This window comes from Scomber scombrus, chromosome 6 (genome assembly GCF_963691925.1).
Source record: "Scomber scombrus chromosome 6, fScoSco1.1, whole genome shotgun sequence".
NCBI classification, from domain to species: Eukaryota; Metazoa; Chordata; class Actinopteri; order Scombriformes; family Scombridae; genus Scomber; species Scomber scombrus.
The window spans coordinates 32850939-32876302 of record NC_084975.1 but is presented as its reverse complement, the minus strand read 5'-3'; the positions used below and the strand labels follow the sequence as shown (position 1 = coordinate 32876302).

Genomic DNA, 25364 nt, shown 5'->3' with positions numbered 1-25364 from the left:
CTGTTTGTCTCAGTTTTCAATTTTTGGTCCCCAACAGATCAGAGATTTTGATTTGGCTTGATTTGATTTTCCTTACTGGTCGTGGCTCTATAAGGTCACTAAAACCATCCTGCTTCAAATTCTTCTTGTCACATGGTTTGAAAGTGAGTGGAGACAAATAAGAGCATGTTGAACATGTGGTGAATAGTTTAACCGTAGGCCAAGCAGTCATTAAAACAGTATTTAAACTAGGGGGTGGGCGTAGGGGCACTACAGGGGGTGCTGAGCACATCTTAGGCCTTATTTACACTACATCTTGCATATTTTCAATTTTTTTGACCACCTGTTTACATCTACTTTTAAAAGTGACCGATACCTGATACCTGTGTTTACACTGGCTTAACACTTGAAACAACCTGCATGCTTACACAAGATTTTGATTACCAAAATGGAAGTAAACAACCAGCAATTCATGAAACAAGACCGAAATAATGATAATTCAAGCTAATGCTTTCCAACGCATCTTTGGAGGTCCACAAAATATTGGTCACATTTTTATTGTGGGAAGGAATCATGATTGGTGGGATTGTGTTGTTGGAACCTTTGACCAGGAACAGTAGGTCAGCAACTCTACATATACAGAGAGAAATATTCAGCATGTTTTGTGATCTGTTATCACCAATGCTGTCCTACAAGGATAAAGGATTTCACTGTGCAATCCCAGTGCAGAATTGTGTGGGAGTCAGACTATGGTGGTTTGCAACAGGAGCTGACTATTGTACACTGGCACATCTGTTTGGCTTAAGTGACGCATTAATATGCCTGAAAGTCGAAGAGTTTTGCCAATGTGTACGATACGAGATAATGCATGATTACATCAAGCTGCTAGAAGGTGAGGAGTTCCAAACTGTCCTTAGTGAATTCAGGAACAGCTGTTATCTTGCAAATGGTTGTGGCAGATATAATTGATATTGATATACCCATATGGTAGTTAAATAGTATCTTATCTTCCCTTACAAAATTGTACTATGGTATTATCATAATACTATGACACAGTGAACAAATGACCTCAGTGTTAACATGGTATACTGTGTACAGTATGGTATACTGTGATAAATCATTGTCTGTGGTAGAAGCATAGCAATGATTGTATGTAAATGGTAAATGGACTGTACTTATATAGCACTCTTTTAGTCGTTATGACCACTCAAGGTGCTTTTACATTACGTCTCATTCACCCATTCAAACACTGATGACAGGGGCTACTACACAGGGTGCCAACCTGCTCATCAGAGGGAAACTAACCATTCATACACCGTTGACACAGCAACAGGAGCAATTTAGGGTTAAGTGTTTTGCCCAAGGACACAAAGACATATGGACTGGAGGAGCTGGGAATCGAACCGCCAATCTTCCAATTGGTGGACGACCGCTCTACCTCCTGAGACACAGTATGTACTCTATTAATACTTGTGTTTATTATATCATGGTAAGGTATAACGTTTTCAAAGTGAAAACACACAGAATATAGCTAAAGTACACTATAATATAGTGTATACGTCTAATACTTTTGTCCATATTATGGACACCAATATTGGGACACTTGACCATACACCTACAGGAGCTTTTATAAATCCATGGGCATTAATATGGAGTTGGTTCACCAACTGACTTATTGCCAAGGTGGCATCCTATGACCACACCATGCTTGAATTCAAAGTTCTTCAGAATGGCCCATCTTCTTCCATGTTTGTAAATGCAGACTGCATGGCTAGGTGGTTACTTTATACTGTCGGCACTTCTCTTCAGTATGCAAACTGTAATTATATAATTTCAGATTTTTCATGACCTCAGAGCACAAAGGAGATCCAAGGAACACGAGTGTCGTCATGCTACTAGGGAATCCATTCCGGTCATGGCTGATGAAGGGGTACCCTGAGACTGGGAACCTGAAGACCAGTGTTACTTTAACCAGGGATTAATCAGGGCTCAGTGTAGACATATCATTGGTCTTACAATCACCTGTGCATACTGCACTCTGCATAATATATGAGAAAAAACACAACAAGGTATACAGTGAGGATCCCAATGCAGCTGGACCTCCTAACATACCAGCAGAGGCTGCTCACTCATTGGGTGTTGTAGACACCCAACCATTATGAATCAGGGAGGCCCAACACTTAGCGGAAAAGCACTGAGCTGTGGTGGCACAATTAATTATATACAGGCTAAAAATGTAATGACGCTGGCAAACATAAATTCCAATTTTATATTACACATAGTTTTATATTTGAAGCATTTTATTTAGACATGGTAGGGTTTTTGGCAAAAGATTTGAGTAAAGCAACATTATACCATTTTTATTATTTATTTATGTATTTGCTTTGTGGTGTACAATTCCATGGAAAGTGACTTAGATGTATAGTAATAAAGTAAAGTCCAAATTGATGTATTTGTATTTATTTAAACTGTATTCAATGACTTTAATGAAATAGATCTTGTACCCATTACAAAGGCATACATGACATTCCAACATCCAGACTGGATGTTTAGCAGAAGGGGGAAAAAAGAGAGAAGACTAGAAGCACTTTTAGAACACTAGCATACATGCTTTGTGCTTGCAGTGTCCTGGGATCCATTCAGGGCTATTGTGTATACATTTCACTAGGCTAACATTACTCCTCTAGTTAACAAAAGAAAGCTCTAATGCACTAACATTTTCCAGTGTTAAAAGCTGACAGAGGTCATATCACCCACCCCTATCTACAAGGTATACCACATACATAACACATACATACATAACTGATACACACACACATAATGTGAACATATGAGAAAACAGGGCTCAACTTAATTGTAAATAAACTACAAGTCATTCTCATCTCTAAACTGCCTGAATATTAATCCTGAACAGTATTGAGGCAGATGACATTAAGGGGTTGGGTGTGGGCAGTGAATTACATCTATCATCTTGTTATCAGTATAAATGGACCAGTCAGGACTAGTGTGGCTGGGGACTGCTTGGATTTGGCTGGGCAGGGATGATTGGCTGAGAGTGGATGTGGGCCTGATGAGAGGGTGATGGTTGGGCATCATGGTGAAAGGAAGGAAGGAGGTGTGCATGATCTTCTTGAAAGAATGGAGGGTGAGGTGAGAGGGACTAGCTGAAGCATAATGCAGGTGTAGGGAAGGAAGAGGGTTGGCATCATTTTGGTGAAAAGGGGGATTGGCAAGAATCCGATTAATATCAGATTCATTTCCACATATGATTGAGGCCCGAAACGGATCTAAGAATATCCAATTCCATGTGCTTTTTCCCCCTGTTTACATATTCATAATACATATCTGATCTGTGCCATATGAAAAATCTGAATTGGGTACCAGGCGGCATAAATGTGGCCCTAAATGCATTAAATGGATCTAATTCTTGAAGGAATAATACGAAAAGTGCTTTGATGCTTCAATGCTATCAAGAGCAATATTTATTGTGACAGCGAATCAACATGTGACGTACAGAGCTCAGACAGTGAAGGAACACAATCTGAGAGCTATTAATCGAACAGACAGAACAAAATGTAAGACAAAACAAAAAGATGTATCTTTTGCTCTTGAGATCATTGTTAATATAGCAGGAGAGCTTGAGTAAAACTGGGCAAAATGGAACAGAATCTCATGAGGAACTTGCAATTCACGTCATATTATTTCAATATTGTTCAACTTTGCTTATTGTGTTTGTTTATGGGTTTTGGCTGATGTTAATGGCTGAAAATGAATGAATTGAGTTTACCTCAACGAGCATTCACTTTTGTTTTGACTTCCATGTGGGGGGCTTGACAGAAAATGCTTGAGAAGCACTGATGTAGAAAATGTTTCAGCTAATCATATGCTGAACATAATTTGCACTTTGACACTGGAACAGCAACCTCGCTAAAAGAGAAAGTCATTATGCAGGGTAGCTCTGTGTTTTCACACTCGCTTATTCAAAATGAGATAAAGGCAACATGATTGAGCCTGAAAACAAGATTAAGTCATCGCCTGAGCTCGTTACTATTTACAGTGAGATAAATGTAGTGAGGTAATTAGGAGGTCTAAAGAATGATGGGTGAGAGGAGATGGCAAAAGAGGTGAGAGGGGAATGATGAGATAGATGGAGTGGAAGGGAACATACTGAAAAGAGGGAGTGATTGAGGAGTGTGAAGCAGAGAAATGATAAATCCCAATTCCAATGATCCAGTGGACAGTTTAGGGGAACATTCAGTAAACTCTATCAAGAATGGTTTCAGACCCTTAACTGGTTTACAATCATCCAACTTTCTATAGGAATTCAGAGATCTGTTCTTCTCCTTCCCAGCAGCTTGGGTAATTACTGAAACTCTGTAAGAAAATGTCCCATCTGTTTTAACCTTAATCAAATCGGACGTAATGTATCAATGCACACACATCTGTAGCAGTGTGTACTGGAGGATGAGTTAAACGTGTGTGTGTGTGTGTGTGTGTGTGTGTGTGTGTGTTTCTTTCCTTCTCTATCCAGGATGATGACTTGGAGACTGACCTGAACAAAGTTCGTCTTCGTCCTGATCCAGACAGACCTAAAGAGCTGCTGCCACAGTACAGCCGCTTCTGTCCTGAACTCTTACATGACTTCATGGTACAGTACTTCCATATATGTATGTGTGTGTGTTTGTATATTTGGATATTTACTGTGTCATTTACTGCAGAGGCTGATTGGGCCTCATTCATGAAACATTTGGATCATTTGTGAGGGAAGACGGTTCAGTCTGTAACACCACTGTACAATCAGACTGGACTGAGCGTGTCAGTAATTTCAACAAGTGTAACAGAGTGATACAGTATGTCTTCCTTCTAGCCGATTGCTTCACGTTAATTTCAGGAGTCCCATTCTCCAATTAAACATTCATTAGGCTGATCAATTGAACAGTTTTGATTCAAGACCTTCAATATTTGGATTAAGTAACTTGTGTAAAATACGATTTAACAATTCTAGTAGCTACAGCTGTTATTTCTACACTTTATGTGCCATGTACATAATCAACATTTAGGTAAATAGAAGTATCAGATGGGACAAGGCAGATACTCAATATTAAAAGGCTTGGATTGGGATAATAAACTTGATTGGGAATTTTGGTAGACAGTTATTTTGTTGTTTAAGTATGAAGACTTGTTGAATTATGACTGGTTTGTTTTGTTGTATGGGAGCATCGTAGTTAGCATGACAATAATGCTTGTAGAGGAAGAGTGTTGAGACAGACAGTGTGCTCTATATGATATTTAGATTAGCATTACGACTTACACGGCTGTTACTGCATGACTGATTAGAGATAGAGAGACAGGGAATGATACAGAGAGACTGACACTGTGTGTGTCTTAATTTCAAACATGATCATGACCATCCTGACTGCCATGGCTATTACCAGAGGTAGACATGACTAATTATAGCCAGAGATGAGAGAGATTCTTGTCCTTCTGAGATAAAAAGGTCTGTTTGACCAAAAGCAAGCTCAATGACAAACCTCCAGTCAAATGTAAAGATTCTGATGGGCCCCATCCAGACTATCAAACAGCTGTTAAAGAAAGCTCAAGAACCATACTTTGCTGTGTTAACCTATAGAGTTGCCCATATGTCTACACTTTGTATGCCAATACTTCAACATCCCTCACTTTGCCATCAAAGAAGGGAGGAGGACATTATTGGACACCAGTGTGGGTCACAGATGCTGGAGATTCCAGTGACAGTGATGTCAGCTCACTCCATACCTCATTCCTAGACTGTCCAAAAGTCTGCCTCAGTTGAAGCAGACGCCAGCTTGTTCTAATGCCAGAGACTCTACATGTGATACAGAGACACGCTGCACACCAGCTCAGCCAGATGAGACTGCATCGCTTTCTTCAGTTTCCAACACAAACTTCAAAAAGCTTTTCACTTGTTCCCAACCAGGTCTAGAGACGGAAGAGTGTTAATTAAGTCATAAAGACGGGACTTATAAGATAATTAAAATGTTTAAGTAATGTTTAAATGCACAGGAATACTTTATGTTGAATTATGTTTTTATGAGAAAGATGAATGTTTATGCCAACTGAATATTGTCATTGAAAGGGAGATGTGGTTTCTGATCTTATGTTGAAAGGTTGTTGTGATTAAAACACAGGAAGGAGTTTTAGCTGACTTGTTGCAGTGAATCGTTAAAATGACAATAGTTTCTTTATATTCGCTGCTGCAATTCAAATCCATCCCATAATTATTTCTAGTGTAGTGATTGGCTTTGTAGTATTTTCTTTGATGCATGTGTTTTTATCTTTTTGTATGTGTTTTGGTTTTTGTAGTATTTCTTGATTGGACTGTATCTGCTTTGTTAGGTGGAAGTGACATCATAAAGAAAGGACATGATTGTAAGTGTCTGATACGTCACTAAGACAGCTTTAGTGTGCAACAGGCTTGTTGCAGCTCAGTCTCACCCAGACTTTGTACCCATTTTTCATAATTTGTATTTTCTGATTCCAGTAACTGACAGACAGTGGTGAGGGGTAAATGAAAGATTCAGGAACCTGTGGGCAACATCACAGGTGGCCATATTTGTGTACGCTGAATGCATTTTCTTGGTGTGAATAAATACATGAATAAACACATTGGAGGTGTGTTGTAGACATGTTGTGACAGGCCTGTCTTGATTTCTCCAAATATCATCCCTAACTATGAGAGAAAATCATGTGTGTGAGACAGAGAGAGGAAGGAAAGGAGGTTGTGTGTGAGAGAGACAGAAATAGACTTTGTCAGAGACAGATGGGTGATAATAAATTAGTGTCTTAGTCCATGATAATGTTTCATGTCATCAAACACAGGATACTATCTGACTTGACTCATGATAATTGTGCTAATATCTGACTAATAGGTAGCATATTCATGCTAATATGTTAGAATACATTACGAGGATTAAAGCAGCCAGATGAAAGGTTTTTATCCTTACTGGATATTATAACAGGAGGCGTGTTCCCTTTATCAAAAACACCATGTGATAATATAAATATACTGTGTCTCAGACAGAGAAGACATGTTTATATCTTAATGCATGATGAAAATGAAACCTATCAGTGTTTAGCAAAACCCTGTGTCACTCAATTTGCTGCAGTTCATTTATCTGACAGTTGATATTGTCTTTGTCATGAGCAAAACATGTTTGTGCCCCTGGCTGGAAACCAAAGCACAGATAATGAATTGTGCCGTAAAATAACAGAAGCTGTAGTAAAGCCAAGCATACACCTGTCAGAAGACACATTTTCTGACAGTACGACAACATGAAATCTGAAGGAGATAACAAGGTAAATAAACAGCAGTAAATAATAATGCAGCATACACAATAAGTAAGTTTTGACATTGTATTCATACTGTAAACCTTTATTTTTTTCCATCAAGTTTGCTCGTGCAAATGTTTCAAGTCAGATTCAGCAAACCATCATTTACTGCACAAACGTATTGTAAGAATGACATGTACTTATTAAGATTTCTATTAAGATACCTCCACAACCGCTCTGCAGCACCAGTACAACGTGTACATTCAAATTTGGCTCAGTTTGGCAATTTTAGAAAATGTCATTGCATAATTGTTAGGGCAATAGAATATTATATGTTGAGTACAGTGTCCCTCCATACTAGACACTCGTACCTTTTGCGATGCACAAAATTATTTAACTTAGCTACACAACTGTTAGATACTTTTAACTCCAGTTGTTACAGAACACATCACAGTGAACCCAACACTACTCCACACTCTCTGAAGCACTTTCTATGTGTAATTCTCTTTTTTCCTGACAAAAATCCCACTAAGACAAGAAAAAATGTGAAACAATAATTCATTTCTTAAAACTCCTCCAACAAATACATGCAGTTTAGTGCGTTGTGTTCTGTGTGTGGTTTGATTGTTCAAATGTTTGTTCAGGGTCGACTATATGAAGCATGAATTTTGGCCTTTGAGCGCATCACATGACTGTAAGGCAATGTCTTCGTCTCCTAGGAGCTGGATTCGAGTTCAGAGCCAGAGGAGGGTTCAACATCATCATCTTCTTCATCGGATGAGGACACTGTGGTGCTCAGCAGTTTGCCTCCTCACTCCTCCGAGAAGGGCAGCAGGAGGAGGAGTACTGTGGGGAGTGAGTCGTCCACCTCGTCTTCTGAGTCTCACTCAGAGACAGAAACATCCACAGATGGACATACACCAGGTAGAACTAAGTCAAACCAGGTTTCATATATTTTTGTAATATACATACGTAACATCAATACTATAATAAGCAATAATGGCTACCAATGATTAACGCTGACACAAACACATGAAAACTTACTGTAGTTAGTAGTGAAGAAGTCCAACCTCTTAGAGAAACTGAAGCAATCAGGACAATAGACATACATGTCTTAATTACACAAATAATGTTGAGTTGAATAGATTTGTTCATCAGTATCAAATCTTTAAAGAGAAAAAACAAGGTCTGCATTAAGCTCCATTTGTAAAATCATACAATCTTAATATTTTATTAAATGTTTTATTAATGTGTATTTCTGCAGTGTAAAAAGCTGATGAATTAGATGACACCACTGCTTCATATTTCACTGTTGTGTATTTAGTGAATGATGGACACTGCTGATTGGACGTCGGACACACTATCTGCAGCAATGTATCTCATCTTAACAAACCATTAAATCATACATTCTCACTTTTGCTCATTATAACCAGTTCTGCAGTCTAATGCTTATCATAGCTCACATATGTGTAATGCTACTCATGTATTATTCAGACAAGTCCTAATCACATTTAACTTGAAAGCATATATATATATATATATATATATATATACTGTATGTTGTTCTTCAGTGAAATATTTGGAAATGTTTTCACTTTTCACTAATTCTGTCACATCCTGCCAGTACTATCTGTTTGTTTGTTTAGTTACTGTTTTATTTTGAAATATTTTCTCCTTGTGTTTCTGTTATCATGACTTCCTGTGGTTCCCTACCTTTGTTGAATACCTGTGTTTCACCTGTGTCTTGTTTATTTGTCAGTCCTGTGTTTGGGTCCACCTGCTTTGCTCTCCTCTTTGATAAATTCTACCTACATTCAACTTATACAGAAGAACCTCTACATATTAAAAACAAAAACAAGTCAATGACCATTGGTTTCATCTTCCATCATACACTGGTACACAAGTCTTCCCTGATTTAGATCCACATTATGGTCATTTCCTCCTTTCCCACTTGTTGTCTTTTGTCTTCCAGCTGCTGCTCTGTTAGAAGCCCGAGATTTCCACAGTCGCAGCAGCATCCTCAGCACCAGCCCTGGATTTAGGGGCAGAGTTAGAGAGGCAAGGTAGGCTGAAAGTTACTATTTTTTCTGACTGTAATCGTTATGATGTAATTATAATCTGACAGCACAAAAGAATTGTTGAGAATTCCTCAATAACACTGACATCAGTCATTTTCCCAGCTTCAAGAAGAGTTTTTTTCAACCATTTATCTCTACTTCATGAATTTTTGATTTGGAATGAAAATTTCATTCCAAAAATAACCCTTTTTATTATACTATATGTTGTACGTTTCGTTAGTGACACGGTAGTGTGTATCTATATATATATATATATATATATATATATATATATATATAGATACACACACTACAGTATACATTTCTAGTAATTGTACAGTTAATCCTCATATTGTATTTTCAGAAAGTTTTGGAATATTTTTCCGTTCCCAAAATGTGTCACCTCCGAAACATACAACATATACTATAATAAAAAGGGTTATATTAACTTAATTTTTTTTGTTTATTTGTATCTTATAAATGTCATTAAAAGGGTTACAGAGGTAAAACAATAACAATTCAAATATTAACAATATTTTGAGTGTAATTCATTGGATTTTGAATCCAATTTTTCATTGTAAAGAGCATAAACTTGATCATACTGAGTTCAAACTTCCGGATCCATTAGTTTAATACACATTAAACCAAACACTACCACATCATCTTAGTTGATAACTCAATGTACTTTATTTTTGACAAAACATCCCATGTTTCAGTCATGACTGTCCATTTTTCGAGATGTCACACTTATTAAAAATGATGAATAGTATCTAATGAATGTTGCAAATATACAGCCTGCATGTATAGCAGACACACATCTGACAGTAAATATCTCCAAACACATAATTCTACTTCTTTTTCTGATTACACCTCACTAAGCAGCTATTGGATAGTTTGGGTCTTGAGGATGATGTAAGTGAGGAGAGGAACGCCCACATGTAGAGCATGTTTCAGAATCCCTTCCAGGTTTATTCTAGTAGATTGTCTCAATAATAGACAGATGAATAGATGGATTCTTTTATCGTACGTCATTTTAAGTATAAAAGACGAGCATGATATTTACAGCGTTTGATTCACAGCTCATCTTCTGGAAACACAACGTGACCGATGTTCAACTTTTCTGATAGTCTGATCCTCTAGTGCAGTGGTTCTCAAATCGGGGTACTAGTACCCCCAGGGGTACTTGAAGGCACTCCAGGGGGTACATGAGATTTTTAAAGATATATATATTTTAAAAATAGCATCAATTAAAAAATCCTTTAATATGACATGTTTATTTATCAGTTCATGAATTCAGTTTAAAAACATATCTTTATTATAATCCTAAAAGAGGTTGATCATTATCACTATATTTTCTAAATGCTCCACATGCAGACATGACAAAGAGGGGGGCAAACATACTTCCTGATCATAAATGGAGGGGTGCGGCTTAAATCAGTCTCAGTCCACAGACTTAAATGTTCAGTGTTTCGGTGGTGACATAAACATTTGGGACAGCATTTTTTCACATAATATTTCCTGAATTACAAATTAAATGTAAAATAAATGGGGTTTTTTTTATTTTTTTTATTTACTTTCAAAAATATGAAAAAGATCTACTGAGAACCAACAATGGAAAAATTCGCAAAAATGATTTCAGTATAATTTTCACTCATTGAAATTGAAGGATTAGGGTTGGGGATACATATACATGTAATATATACATTACATATTACATATATATATGTAATATAAATATTATTATGGTGGAAGTATATATGAAAAATACCCCATATTAGAAGTAAAGAATTTCACTGTATGTGACTGATGATGTTAATCTCATACAACAAACACAGCTTCCTGTAATGCAGTAATGTGACACTATACAACAGTATGACCTCTGTTTGTTTTCTGATGTTAGAAGTCTAAGCCTGGATCAATATAACCCCTCCTCTGTTTCAATACCGTCAATAGTTTCACTTCTCTTTCTTTGAAGCTTGATGTTTTCCTTTTTCGTTTCTGGTCCTAGCAGTATGAGCCTTTTATTGTTTTTTTGCTTCCAGGGGAGAAGAAAGCCCAAGTCAGACAGAGGATGAGCAGGATGATGAGGAGGAGGAAGGAGTGGAAGAATCCCATCAAACCATGATTGACAGGTTACTGGAGAGACATGGAGCCTGTGTCCCCCATCACGAACCTAAGATGTATCGAGCTGCAGCCGCTAACACCAAGTCTATTCCAGGGTTTAGCATCCTGGCTTTCCCTGATTTCTGGGGTCACCTCCCACCAGCAGGACATGAACCCATGGCTCCACGCAGACCCAACATACAGAGGTACTCCATGCTCATTACAACATACCTGATGGCTGTGTAGGAGGAATGTAGCTCATGTTTTCATGGTTATGGGTTTAAGAAAGACAAATTAAAGAGGTGATGTTTTGATGTTAGAGGACAAACAGAGTTCCGTGATTTGAAGATTTCCCTCATTGTTTGTACAGACAAACAAAAACAAACAAACAAATAAAAAGAACAACATATTCACACAATTAAGCAAACAAATGTAGGAAAAATGGCGAGTGGGGCCGTATCAATAAATGTTTTATATAATCCTTGAAACATTATACCATTACACTTAATCCAATGATGAGTTAGAATATGACCTTATTGTATCCCATAGGCCCTCCAGGGCTGCATCACAGTGCCTCAGCCCAGCTGCTCCTCTTTTCATCCCAATTAAATCAATAAACTCTTCCAGCCAGCTACTCAAACTAAAACAGTTTGGAGTTCTTATCTTCCAATTCATAACAATTTTCTGTTTTTTGCAGCAAGACAACACAATGTTACAAATCTCATTTTCCTTGCAGGTAACCCAGCTATTTTATCTCCTGTTATACACAGTGTAGAAACGTTTAGGGACAACAACCTGGAGCATCTCTGACCAGAGGACACACAGGCAGAGCATCAAGGTGCTTCTATACTGCAGCAGTGCTAGCATTTGTTTGAGTTCTTAGCATTCATTTTATTAAAGGGGTAATATATGACCTGTGCACACATTTCATTTCATTTGAATAATTCTATATCAGACACATTTTGATATTATTGAAGTATTGTATATTTTTTGCCAACCGGCTGTGACAAGAGGGCCCCTCCTTCTCCCAGTAGCGTTGTGTTGGTGAGTTAATCTGAGCTGCAAAGTGTGTTTATGTGCTAGAAATCTGACCTTTCCTGGCAACTATATCCCATAAATGATTGTGTATACTCTTCTCTGTCACCACTGGTGCCCCTTTATGCATTTTAGATTTAATTATGCACACAGAATGAAAAGAGATTACCAACAAGACATTAAAACAAAGAAATACATGTACACTATGAAAGAAATACACATCAAGGATTAAAATTAAAAAGCTCTTGATAGTTTGTACTTTGGCCTTCGATACACAACAAGCTTTCTGAGGGAACACTGATGTTTTGATTTATAAAGAGGAAGATAAAGATGAGCGTGAATGTGACTTTCTGAATATAATGAGATCACGTATCTGTCTGATATTATAATGAGTGAAATGAATGTGAGAATTAAAAGTTTGAAGTTCTCTGAGCAGGAGGACAGACAGTAAAGCTGTGATAGTAAATCAACAATGATCTGTGCTGTGTGCTCTCAGTGGTCTGTGGATGGTGACACAGTAGGTACATACCTATATGCTGTGTGATGGTAATGTACAGTGTATGTACCTGGACACACTGGGAAGACTGTTATTATTTGTAGAGGAATTATTTTATGTGGTTCTTGGCGTGCACTGACTCACTGTGCCTCATAGTGGGAGGAGAAGCCCAGCCGGCACGATGTCACTGACAATACAGCAGTAACACAGTCCAACGATCAGTCCCTCTGTCATCCTCACATTTGATATCTCCCTCCACACACTCTTTTCTCCTTTACACTTTCCTGCTCCTCTTTTATCCAACCACCTTTTTTTTTACTTTCTTCCCACTCTTCATTGTCTTCCCACACTCATGCAGTCTTCTTCAGTCTCCCGGTCACATTCCATTATTTCCCCATCTGTTCTTTTATTATGCCATCTTCCCCCTCTCCAGCAGATGTGACAGCCATGATAGCCTTATTCTGTTGCCATGTCTTGTTCAAATTGGTCTCTGTGAGTCTATTTCTTCCCTCATTCTTTCTGTATATCTTCCCTCATTCTTTCTGTGTCTTCGCCCTTTTTGTGTTCACATTCCTTCTTTTGCCTGCCATGTCTTTGAGTGTGTTATCTGTGTTCTTGTGGCAGCACTGAGAGCCACACAGCTTTTTATGAAAGTAATGAGACCAAATGAACTTCAAATGAAATAGGTGAAAACACACTAGATTGTTCTGGTAGATGTTGAAATAGCACATTTGAAATGTCTACTTTTGTACAGCATCTAATAATCATACCTGGTGCATGTAAGAGTGACACCTTGTGGGAGAAGTGTTTTATCTCCAAGAAGGTATAGCTAAGGGGAGTCTGGTAAAATCTGTCCATTCACTTTCTCCATCCCCTTTTTTTAAAGGGAGGTGCCAAGGGTAGCATGTAGAATGTGCAAAGCCTCCAGTCACTGTCCCGTATCTGACCCATTTTATCTAGCTTGAGTGGGTTGAAATAATCTCTATACAGTTTTATAATGAATGAACTTTGCCCAGCCAGCAATAGATATGATATTTTCCTCCCCTGAATCACTTCTGAAATCTTTTCGCCAAATTAGCCTTTAGTCCTGCACCGTATTGTCGTCTTCTTCTCCCATGTTACGTCTAAAGACACTATGCTGCTCTGTAATTGCAGGTGTTTCCAAAAGTCCTCCTTTCCTTTCAGATTGAACTGATCGACTAATTCCTGATATGACTTGTTGTGTCTCTGTAACAGTCATTGATCATACATATAACAGTCTGCTGCCAGATATCACAATCACAAATAAATTAACACTTCCCTTTACAGACCTTTACGGTGTCCTTTGACACCCATTTTGAAGTAAACTATTATTTACTTCATGTAGAATAATAGTTGTCGTTGTTAAGCAGAGACCTGCCTTGATGAGACTTAACTTCCTTGACTATACAGTATCTCCTGATTTCTAGCTATCAACTTCAGGTTCTGGAATTATCCATGATGGTGCAACTGACCAACAGACTGGAGGGCACATATTAATATTAATAATATACATTTTGTCTGGATAGGTGGATGTCTGGTAACTGGATAGGTGGGTTACAGTTTGAGAAGGGTTTTGAATTAAATGGTTCTCCATAGTTATCTCAGTGGAGCTGGAGACTATTTTCAGCGGTGGATTAATCTACATTTGGTGCTTTAAGTATTTTTGGCAGGGGAATGTTGTGGCAACAGCAAGGCGCCTGGGGGAAGTTACAATTGCTGAGAATTTGCCTTCCTGACAGAATTTCAGAGCAAATCATCATTATGAACATATATTTAACTTTCATTTATTTTGTGTATTTTCCTTTTTTTTTATTTCATTTCACCTTCTGAACTGTGTGTGGCTATGTGAGTGTAAGTGGGAATATTCTTTGTTGCATACATGTGTATTTTAAATCTGCATGTGTGTGCTGATGGTTATATGTGTATATATACTATACACTGTATAGTACATACAGCATTTTCATTGTTTTTCCTGTGAGACATTATCTCAGCACTTTCAAGAGGCCGACAGACATGACATTTAAAAATGTTAAAGATGTAATTTCCCTCTGAACTTAATCTAATTACATTGGCGCTCCTCTAAAAAGAGAACATATTATATATAAACAGAGAATGTTGCTGCCATTTTTGTTGAGGCTGCTTTGTCAGTGAATTGTCTCTGGTGTAGAATAAGATTAGGCCTAATGCAAGGGACCTTTAAGCTCTGTCTCATTTCAAGCCCAAATGTTTCAGTTCACTCTGCCTCTGTCTGCTTGGGGACTATTTTGGTTTTGTAAAATACTTTTCTGAAGTACTTACAAAAGAGAGCATGCTGCTCATCATGAAGCTAAGCAGTCTTTTCTTCAAAAAGATGGTAACATCACATTTAAACTGTTTAGACTGACGTCAGCGCTCTATTTAATAAGTTGTGCTATGGAAATGAAAAGGGTAAACACAGACTCCCAGAGGGCAGACAGTGGCAACTGCACTGCTCTCTGAGTGCTCAAACTGTTAAGCAGTTGTCAGTTTATGAAATCAAATGAACAGCTTTAGCATCCTTCATGAGTCCGCTGGTTAATTAAATGTATTTTGTTTTCATCAATTAAAAGACGGTTCATATTTCGGCCCAAGTACTACGCTGCATATTACAACCGAGTGCTTTGTTCTTGTTGAGGAGATTGACTTTTGTCATGTTTTCAAATGTCAAAAAATGACCTGTGTGTAGCTTTACTTGATAAGTCCAGAACTTTAGTGCTCTTGTGATTACAGTGTGTCAGAGGCAAAGGCAGAAATCCTGTCATGTTGTTGTGAAAGCTGTCAGTGATGGTAGGGGTGGATGGATGGGTCAATAAAACGTGACTTTGACAGGACAGACTGTTTGCACATTTTCTTCTATCACTAAATATTGTTGTCGCAGTATTTTTCCTAACAACAAAGATGGAAGATCCGAGAATGGTCATAAGGTATTTTTGTAACATTTTGTACTTTGGAAGGCACAAACTCATTTAGGTGGGTCACGCCGTCCAAGCACCCTTAACATTCCTGTCATTATGTTACTTTGGGTGCCTTGGTGGTTATTAAGGGTTTAACATGCATCAGTTTGATTCTGGCTGCAGACATTTGTTGCATGTTTAGCCCCTTCCTGTCTTCAGATTGTATGTTTTATTAAAGTATTATTTTGTGACTGTCACTGGCAGTGACTACAAGCTGAGAGTAACCAAGAGGTATGCTAAGACTAGTCTAGTGGGTGCAAACACTGTTTCACATCAAGCAACATCCTGAGCTGTAGATCAACAGTTTTTGTTCCCGTCAAGTCAAGTGACATTTAGTTGGATGAATTGATTCATTTTCTTGAATTAATTTCTATAGTGTAACATTAGTGCAGTATACTATGTTCTAATTGGCTCTTACCACTGTAGAACTTCTGGGTCTGGAAAAAGGACTTGAGCATAGTAACAGGTCTATCTATGTGCCTGAGTGGGACAAACAAGTCCTTCCTAATTTGACCTGATTAAAAGTGTAGTCAAATTTTTAAGGTGTTTTCTTTAAATTTAAGGCTTGGCATACATGTGTTGTATATGTGCAAGTATGTTTATTAGGTGTGCTGCACAGCAGTGATCATACTGTATTTGTTACAGTGTTTATATTCAATATGATTATTATTTCGTAATCAAAGAAAACTTTCATCCAGACATTCTTCACACATCAGACTGCTTATAACGTTCCACAGTGGTGTGATTCAGTGTTATTTGCTGCTCTGCTGAAGAGCAGTTAGTGTTTATTCATGCTTTCTTTTTTCTCATTGAAACTTCTGCACCTCTCTGTACTCCAGCTAAACCTCACTCTGCCCTCTCCAGCTGGTTTAAATGTCACACCAAGGTTTCACTTTATATTAGTATTATATATAATACTTATATTAGTATTTTATTAATGTTGATATTTGTATGGCTGTGTATTACTGTCTTTATCAGGAAGAAAGTGTTTGAAGATGTCCAGCGTATCCTGAATACTGATGACATCATTAACAAGGTGGTCTTTGACCTGGAAGACAACAGGTAGGTAAACAACACATGGTTCAATCCAAATGTAACATTTTAATAAGCTGTTTTACATGATGGAGTTAATTCATGTTAATATTGAATACCATGTGAATACTGTATTTCCATGTGTGGTAATAATATGTCTAATTTGTCTGCTCTCTGTCTCTTTGTCTCATTCTTTATCTATCAGTGTACAGGGTCCATCAGATTCCCTGAGGTTTTTCTCTAAGTTTGAATGTGGGAACCTGAGGAAGGCTATTCAGGTCCGCAGGTATGGGCTCTTGCACACACACACACACGCACACACACACACACACACAATGGACATAAGGTCAATGAAGTAGAGGAGAATCTCATGTAATATTAATACTGCAAAAATAATGAAATGAAACTTTAGTTGTACCCAATAATAGTCATCTCAGTTTGAGAGAGTGCCACACATAATGTCCAGTGTAAGAGGCTGGATGTTTTAAAGGTGCAATAGCAAAGGAAAACACTAACAACTAACACTACTCTGATTAAAATCATTGCTTGTTAGATTATATCCCTAACTGACAAACTAAATTCTCTTCTCTTCTGTAGATATGAATATGACCTCATATTGAATGCGGATGCTAATTCTTCCCAGCACGCCCAGTGGTTCTACTTTGAAGTCAGTAACATGGTGGCTGACGTCCCCTACCGTTTTAACATCATCAACTGTGAGAAGAGCAACAGCCAATTCAACTATGGTGAGTATGGTTGTGTATGTGTTTGTCGTAAATGAAAGAAATAACATTAATGACAGCCATTGCAATTTTTTTTATACCTAACCTAAAGTAATATTTTTTGTTTATTTAAATGATCCAATAAGTGCATAATACAGGATTCAGTTATGTCAGCAGATATTTGTATAAGGTAAGCGCAGGCTATACACACCAGTAGTAACATACTTTAATGTTAACATACTAGAAATATATCATTGGCATAATTCTGAGATTCAAATGTGCTGCAGTCCTCCCAAAATGGAAACTCTACTCTGCAGGTGCCTCAACATTCTGTCACAAAAAGAATCAATGATAAGATGTAACCTTGTGAAGAACAACACCCTCTGTAAACTTTATAATAATGGACCCAGCACCCTATTTTAAGGCAGTACCTCCCACAAAACACCCCCAAGGTGCCCCAAAGTATATGATTATATGCCATCTACACATTCATAAAGCCCATAAATACTGGTCATCTACATCAAGTCAGTCCAGTCAAAGCCTCCTCTCCAGCAGCGTGGCATAAACTTTCCTGGGGAGGCAGAGACCCTGACAACTGGTCCTTATGTTCATGTCTCTTTAAAAAAAAAAAAAAAGAATCACCACCCCTGCCTTTCAGTCCTCAGGTACTGTCCCTGATCTTCAAGTGACATGTCAATCAATACATCTCAATAGGCTCCAGAGCCCTCTACATCTCAGGTTATTTTCATCTCACCCTGGTGCTTTGCCACTGTGGAACTTCTTAACTACCTGAGAACCCTTTATATCCTCAATTATTGAGGTCAGCAGTTCTCATCCTAGCTGAAAACAGCCTATTTTTTGCTTTCTGAAATGTCTGATCATTTGCCAGAAACTCTTGGAGGCCAAATTCTTGAACGTGAACTCCCCCAACTCTTTCCACAATTTAAGTTTTTTTGCAGGGATCACAGAAGCTGCAGTCACATGTCTGATGAATCTGATCCAAGCCCAAAAGGCCCCCCACCTTCAGCTTGGTGGCTCACTATTCTATTAGTATTCATCATCAAGCTTTTAAGTTGCCATCGCAGCTGACACCAACAAAAATATCTACAACATGAAGGTGACACGCTGACCAGTGGAGGCTGTGAATAGTTCCTCTGTGGTAGTAGTTAAAGGTACAAACAGAAGCACCTGCCAAAAGTGGTCAATTCACCTTTGCTACACGTTTTTCTAGGTTTACTCATGTCTACTCCTCTACCACCAGGTGATAGCTCAGCTCATGTCTTCACCATAGCCACAGATCTGATGGTGTAACTATAAAGTCAGTCATCAATCTTTAACACAAGTGTTGTACCAAGAAGACTTATGAACTTATGATAAAACATGATGTTTGTTATAGACAGTCCATGACTGGCACAGAAGTCCAAAAATTAAGCCCACCAGAAATTCAAGGGAACCCCCAGGATGCACCAGGACCCAACCCAGACACTCCTAGAACAGTCAGTGCACTCCAGGGGAAGTGCAATCATATACAGTAGGGGACCTGAGTAGCCCATACCTGTTTAAAGCATGTAACTTTTCCAGGTTTTGTGTTATGTCAAGACCCTTTGGTGAGTCTAACTATATCTAGCTTTCCCCACCACAGAGGTTTCCTTTCATGTACTGAAAAACAGTTACCCTGAATCAGTGTAGTTGCAAGGGTCCTTATGTTGGAATTGTGTGTGTCTTTGACAGTTTAGAGTGTATGTGTCCACATGCTGGTGTTTGAAAAGTCAAATGGACTGCAGCCATCTTTGTTTTAAAACCATTATTTTCAGATTGTTTCACACCAGTGGTGTCCATAAGCATAAATAAACATTCCAGACCTGCACACAACCCTGCAGGAAGGTGCCTCATTGTCAGATTTTATGTGAATGCAGAGCTTCATCCTGTCCACTATGGCCTCTCTGCCCCACCCAGAGACCTGCAGGTCCTTATACATCCATGACACAGAGACACAGAAGAGCAAAGCAGAGGAGAGAGATGGAGACAGTGATTTAGCCTGCTCACAACCTGTTCCTGACCTCAAACGCTGCGCACTGTTATCGGCTAGGAGCTACACAGTCACTGTCCAAAGGATGACACCCAGAAACGTCCCACACACAGTAAAAGCAGAGTCTCTGCAAATACATACACCACAACACACTTCTACTGGGTTATAAGTGATGATCCATTCACTAGAACCATGTAAAAAAGTTAAAATAGTTTTACATTATAGCTGTGTGCTTGCAGCTGTATTACCTGTATCAAATAACCATTGCACCTTCAGTTCTCTATCAGTGGGATTTTCTTATTTGTATGGCCTCTTGCACTCTGACTTTCTATCAGAGTCCACACACACACACACACACACACACACACACACACACACACACACACACACACACACACACACGCACACAGTATGAGGGTTGATCGAGCAGACCTCTCGCTGCGTTTTCTTGCTCTTATTCTCTCCCATTCTGAAGACAGCTCTATAGGCTCAGCAGTGGGTCCTACCATAATAGACATCCATTACAGTTAAATACACACTCAGACAAAAGGATTGCAAAACACACTCAGTTCCTACAGTTGTGATCCCCTTTTGAAACACACATACTCACACACTGATTCATACAATGCCCTTTGTACTGGAAAATGGCTCTTTTTAGCATCCCTGAGGAAATCGGTTTCATCTCAGGACGAAGTGAATGAAAAGAAGAAAGGCTTGCTCTTCCAAAATAGTCTGTATCCCATTGTCGAGAAAATGGCTTTTCTTGTGAAAGATTGTAATGTGCTGACAGGTTAGAAAGTCATCCAGCTATCTATTTTTAACCTTTGGAGATTTGATGCTCTTTCATTCAACAGTGACTTTTTAACTTTTGCAGCCCTTAGGCTAAATACAATGTAGGAATAGAGATGAAGAGTTTTTGTTATAGCTATAAGGTCAACATTCTTCATGGTATTTCCGCTGTTATTGGATAGTTGACAGATGGACAGGAAACATGGGGAGGTATGACGTGACAGAGGACCTGAGCAGCACTAGAACCTGGTACATTACAGATAGGAGAGAATTAAGAATTGAACACTTTTCAGATAAATGTCATTTTAAAAGATAATGTTTACAGACAGAAACACATTTTTATTGTGATTTATATCTCACGTGTCATCTGTCAACACCAAATGTTGAACGACTTCAGTATCATTTCACTTTGAACACATTACCTGTCAGTCAGGATGAAAGTAACAGTGATAGGTTCAAACTAACACAATGTTATGAACTTCAATTATTTATATTATTCTTTTTTTCATTAAAATGTCTGATCATGTTCTTGTTAATATGTAATTGCAAACACATGTTGTCCTAACAAAAATGTTAAATGTCATTTTCTGTTTCAATTTTTAATTTAACGAAACATCTTAAAAAAAAAGTATGAACAGTATAACTTTTAATGAATTTTACATTGTCAAAATAACACATTATATTTGCTGTATAAACTCTTTATTCATTATACATATAGATACATATATAGTGCTCTGTGTATTCAGTAGAGAATGTCACAAACAGCTGTTCCTCTCATCCCCACAACGACTCCTGACAGTTCAACCTAACTTACTTCTACATTTAAAAAAACTTCACGATGTGTTAAAGTACTAAATAATCTGTCTCCTCACAGCTCCTTCTATCCACATATCATCAGATCAGACTGAAACTGGGCACCTTGACATATATCTTTGTCATAAATCACATTTGTTTTAATAGATGCAAATCTGTTGCCTACCACTACTTCAAGAAGTGACTCATTAAAACAAACAACTAAGTTGATCATTTCGTGTCCTGTATAACATGTATAACACTAGTATGGCTATCAGTACGTGGACACAGGAAGTCATAGTTTAGCTGATATGCCGTTATGTTGCATTGGTCGTTGCTATACACTTCTCCTTTTAGAAATAAACACATATATTCCTGACCAGACGAGAGTGAACACACACTGTTGCAGGTGCAACTACAGATCTAACAAAGACACCATGTCTGTTCCATGTGGCTGACTGTGTGTATGTATATGTGTATATGTGTGTATGTATATGTGTGTGTGTGTGTGTGTGTGCGTGTGTGTGTGCAGGAATGCAGCCAGTGCTGTACTCAGTAAGGGAAGCTCTGGAAGGTAAACCACACTGGGTCAGGACCGGAACTGAAATTTGTTATTTCAGGTATGAATAAAACATTTATATCTGTTTTTTTTTCCCTTAATGTGCAGATCATTATTCTGAATAGATGCTGGCAACCCAATCAGACTACTGAGAGGGAGCTCAGTCCTTGAATATATAGAATTATATAGAATGTAAAAAGTTGTTTCTGACACTGTTGTCTTTCTCATGATATGAATATGAATGAGTAATATGAACTAACCCTAACCTGAATGATATAACATACAGTAGCAGTCAAACATTCAGTGTGTCTAAACCTTGACTACTACTGTATGATACAGCATAATACTGGTTCATCTACAGATATTCAACCTTCAAGGAAAGAGAATCCAATGACAGTTTGGATGACAATTGAAATGCAATGCAAAAAAATGATGGATCTTTTATCAGCACGATATGAATCATAACCTGTTATTGCTTCTATTTTCTCCTCCAGAAATCACTTTTGTCCAGCTCGTGGCAGTCAGAGAACAACCTTTTATACGTTGACCTTCACCACCACCTTCAAACACAATGAGGACGTGTGCTACCTGGCTTACCATTATCCCTACACATACTCTGCTCTGAAGGTACTCATACGTTTATCTGTCTGACTCCATTTGCAAATACCTCCAGTTTTTACACCTCAAGCTATTCTTTTCTCTTACCTGCCCACAAACCTCCTGGTTTCTATACATTTCACTGTTTTTCTTCTGTGTCTTTCTCTGTGTATATATTTCTGTTGTTTGGTGGTATTTCTGGTGAAGGTGAAGCAATATGCAGACTTCAAACCCCAATAGCTGGGGTGAAGTTCACTTTCTTACTATGTACTAGGTTAGTTGTTAAATAGCATGAACGTGTAACATGGTACTAAAATGCTACTTGTGTTTGTAAAGCAAGGCAAGGCAGCATGTATATAGTGCATTTCATACACAGGGCAACACTGTGCTACTCTCTCTCTCTCCTATTCTTCCTCTCTCTCCCCTCTACCCCAACCGGTCGAGGCAGATGGCCGCCCACTTTGAGCCTGGTTCTGCCTGAGGTTTCTTCCTGTTAAAAGGGAGTTTTTTCTTGCAATTGTCGCTAAATTCTTGCTCATGTGGGAATGTTGGGTCTCTTTATAAATTAAAACTTGAAGAGTACGGTTTAGAACCTGCTCTATGTGTAAAGTGCCTTGAGATAACTTTGTTGTGATTTGGCGCTATACAAATAAAGATTGATTGATTGATTGACTGTGTGTGTTACATAAAACAAAATAACAGATGATTTAACAAAAGAATTGGAAGCATAAAACCTTACAATTAAAAACAATCTAAACATTGTAGAGTTGTAGATAGAATCATGGACCTGATTTGGCCTTTGGACTTTTCACCTGATGTGATCTTGAGCTAAAGGGATAAATAGCAGTGTAAACACATCAACACTGAATCTATCTCTTTCAGTATTCCTGTCAGAAATGAAAGAAGCTCAATTAACTGCATTTAGAAGTCAAATATAATTGTTGTTCATGATGCTACAGTCTGCTTTAATCCAGACATGGCAGATCATTATGTAAACATGTTTCTGTTGTGTGTGACATAATAGACAGCAACATGATTGTCCCTTTATTGCAAACTCAGGTTCTCGTATAGTAATAATAATAGTAGTACTACTAGTAATAATGATACACTTCATTTGTACTTTTCATTCATAATTAATCTCAAAATGTGTGTGTCAAAACATACAACACACAACATAAAGAAAATAAGAGTCAATGTGAATAATGTATTATGTATTTATTTGTAAAAAAATATATGAATGATGACTCAGTTTTTCAAGTCGTCTGATAGGTTAATAGTAAAGGCTGTTGGCAGAGTAAGTTAGTCATGTTTCTTCTTTTTCTCTTTTTTTTTTAATTAAGTAATTATTTTTTTTACTTTCCTCTTTCGAGCATACAACAAACAATAAATATGTAATGTTCGAATGGGTGTAGGATGAAGCAATGAGCTTTTCTAGTCCTACCCCTTTTTTTACCCTTTTATTTTTTTATTTTTAGACTCTATCAGTCACTTCCAAGCTAGGTTAGTCATGTAACAGGTTACCATGGTGATATACCCCGACAAAAATGAACCAGTTCCATGATACCAGAAAACCTAGGTTAATTCTGCAGATAGCTGGCTCACACACTAATCTCACATTGTTAAACAGTCACTGGGCATTACCCTCTTTGTCCTGCAGGTTAAAGCTAATGATTTGCTGTCTCTGACCACATAGATGACGTTTACTTCAAACGTTGTTGTTTAATTATTTTAATAAATCATGTATTTCCTCCTGCCAAGTTTTCAGACAAACATAGTGGTATGGAAATGTAATCAGGAAGTCAGTGTGCTAGTCATTATAATGCTGATTTCATGCAGTTAATATGGTGGATTTTGATTATTTGGATTTTCTCTCCAGCTTTGCACTACAATGTTGCTGCCATATAACAGTAAACATCACAAGATGACCACAAAGCAAACAACACACCCCTGCATGTAACCAGCTGAATGACAATGTGTATATTATAGAATAAACGTTGTGACAGGTGTTGCGTTGCTTCATAAATTATCAAATATATGAACATATGAAATAGTTTTTACTTGTTAAGCATTTTGATATTACCACAAAGGAAGTTCTGCAAGATGAAATGAAGCACACAAATGAATCTGTTATAGTATTCTTTCACCCAGCCTGCAATACACACTAATTCAACACAGTTCCTCCTCATCCGTTTCCATCTAATAGAAGTTAATGAATGTAAAATATGTGAATATGACAGTGTCCTATACCAATGAAACAATGAATCATTTGTTTATTTGGATTTTCTTTATCTAGTTTTAGGACTTGTGTAAAAATCTGGTCATGTTTTAGATCATATTTAATGCAGAAATAGAGACAATTCTAAATGGTTCATGAATTTACAACAAGCACTGTACATCAAAATCTACACTTCTATTCATATCACATATTGTGTGTGTCAGGCTCATCTGAACCTGCTGCAGAAATCAGTGGATCCTACCAAGGTGTTTTTCCGGCAGCAGATTCTTTGTCGCACTTTGGCTGGAAACTCATGTCCGGTGGTCACCATCACTGCCTGTCCTGCCAGCAGAGCCTGGAAAGATCTGCACCAGCTCCGTGAGTATCAGTGATACTCATGACACTTGATAATGATTCAGTTTTAGACTTTTGTAAAAAAAAAAAAAAAAAATATATATATATATATATATATATATATATATCAGTTTTAAGTCTGGTTGTCATTCTGGTTTAAGCTGTGTACAGTTACCATGGTTACCAATGTGTTTTCTATGTGATTGTGCTCTGCAGTAATACAACAGACAAACTCTCCTTTGTGATTGAACAAAACATTCCTTAGCATTAGCACAGCTACCTGTAGCTGATCATTCACTCAGCT

General features: G+C 37.8%; 1 protein-coding gene across 1 annotated transcript in view; it reads left to right on the top strand.

Annotated features, from left to right (window-relative positions):
- LOC133982538 (cytosolic carboxypeptidase 4) overlaps positions 1-25364 on the top strand; it is a 156201-nt gene that overhangs the window by 75824 nt on the left and 55013 nt on the right. The window contains 10 exon segments of the mRNA XM_062421593.1: positions 4511-4627; positions 8007-8211; positions 9275-9361; positions 11395-11653; positions 16950-17033; positions 17209-17289; positions 17601-17749; positions 21868-21955; positions 22389-22521; positions 24931-25084. Coding sequence (XP_062277577.1) covers positions 4511-4627; positions 8007-8211; positions 9275-9361; positions 11395-11653; positions 16950-17033; positions 17209-17289; positions 17601-17749; positions 21868-21955; positions 22389-22521; positions 24931-25084 — 1357 coding nt within the window.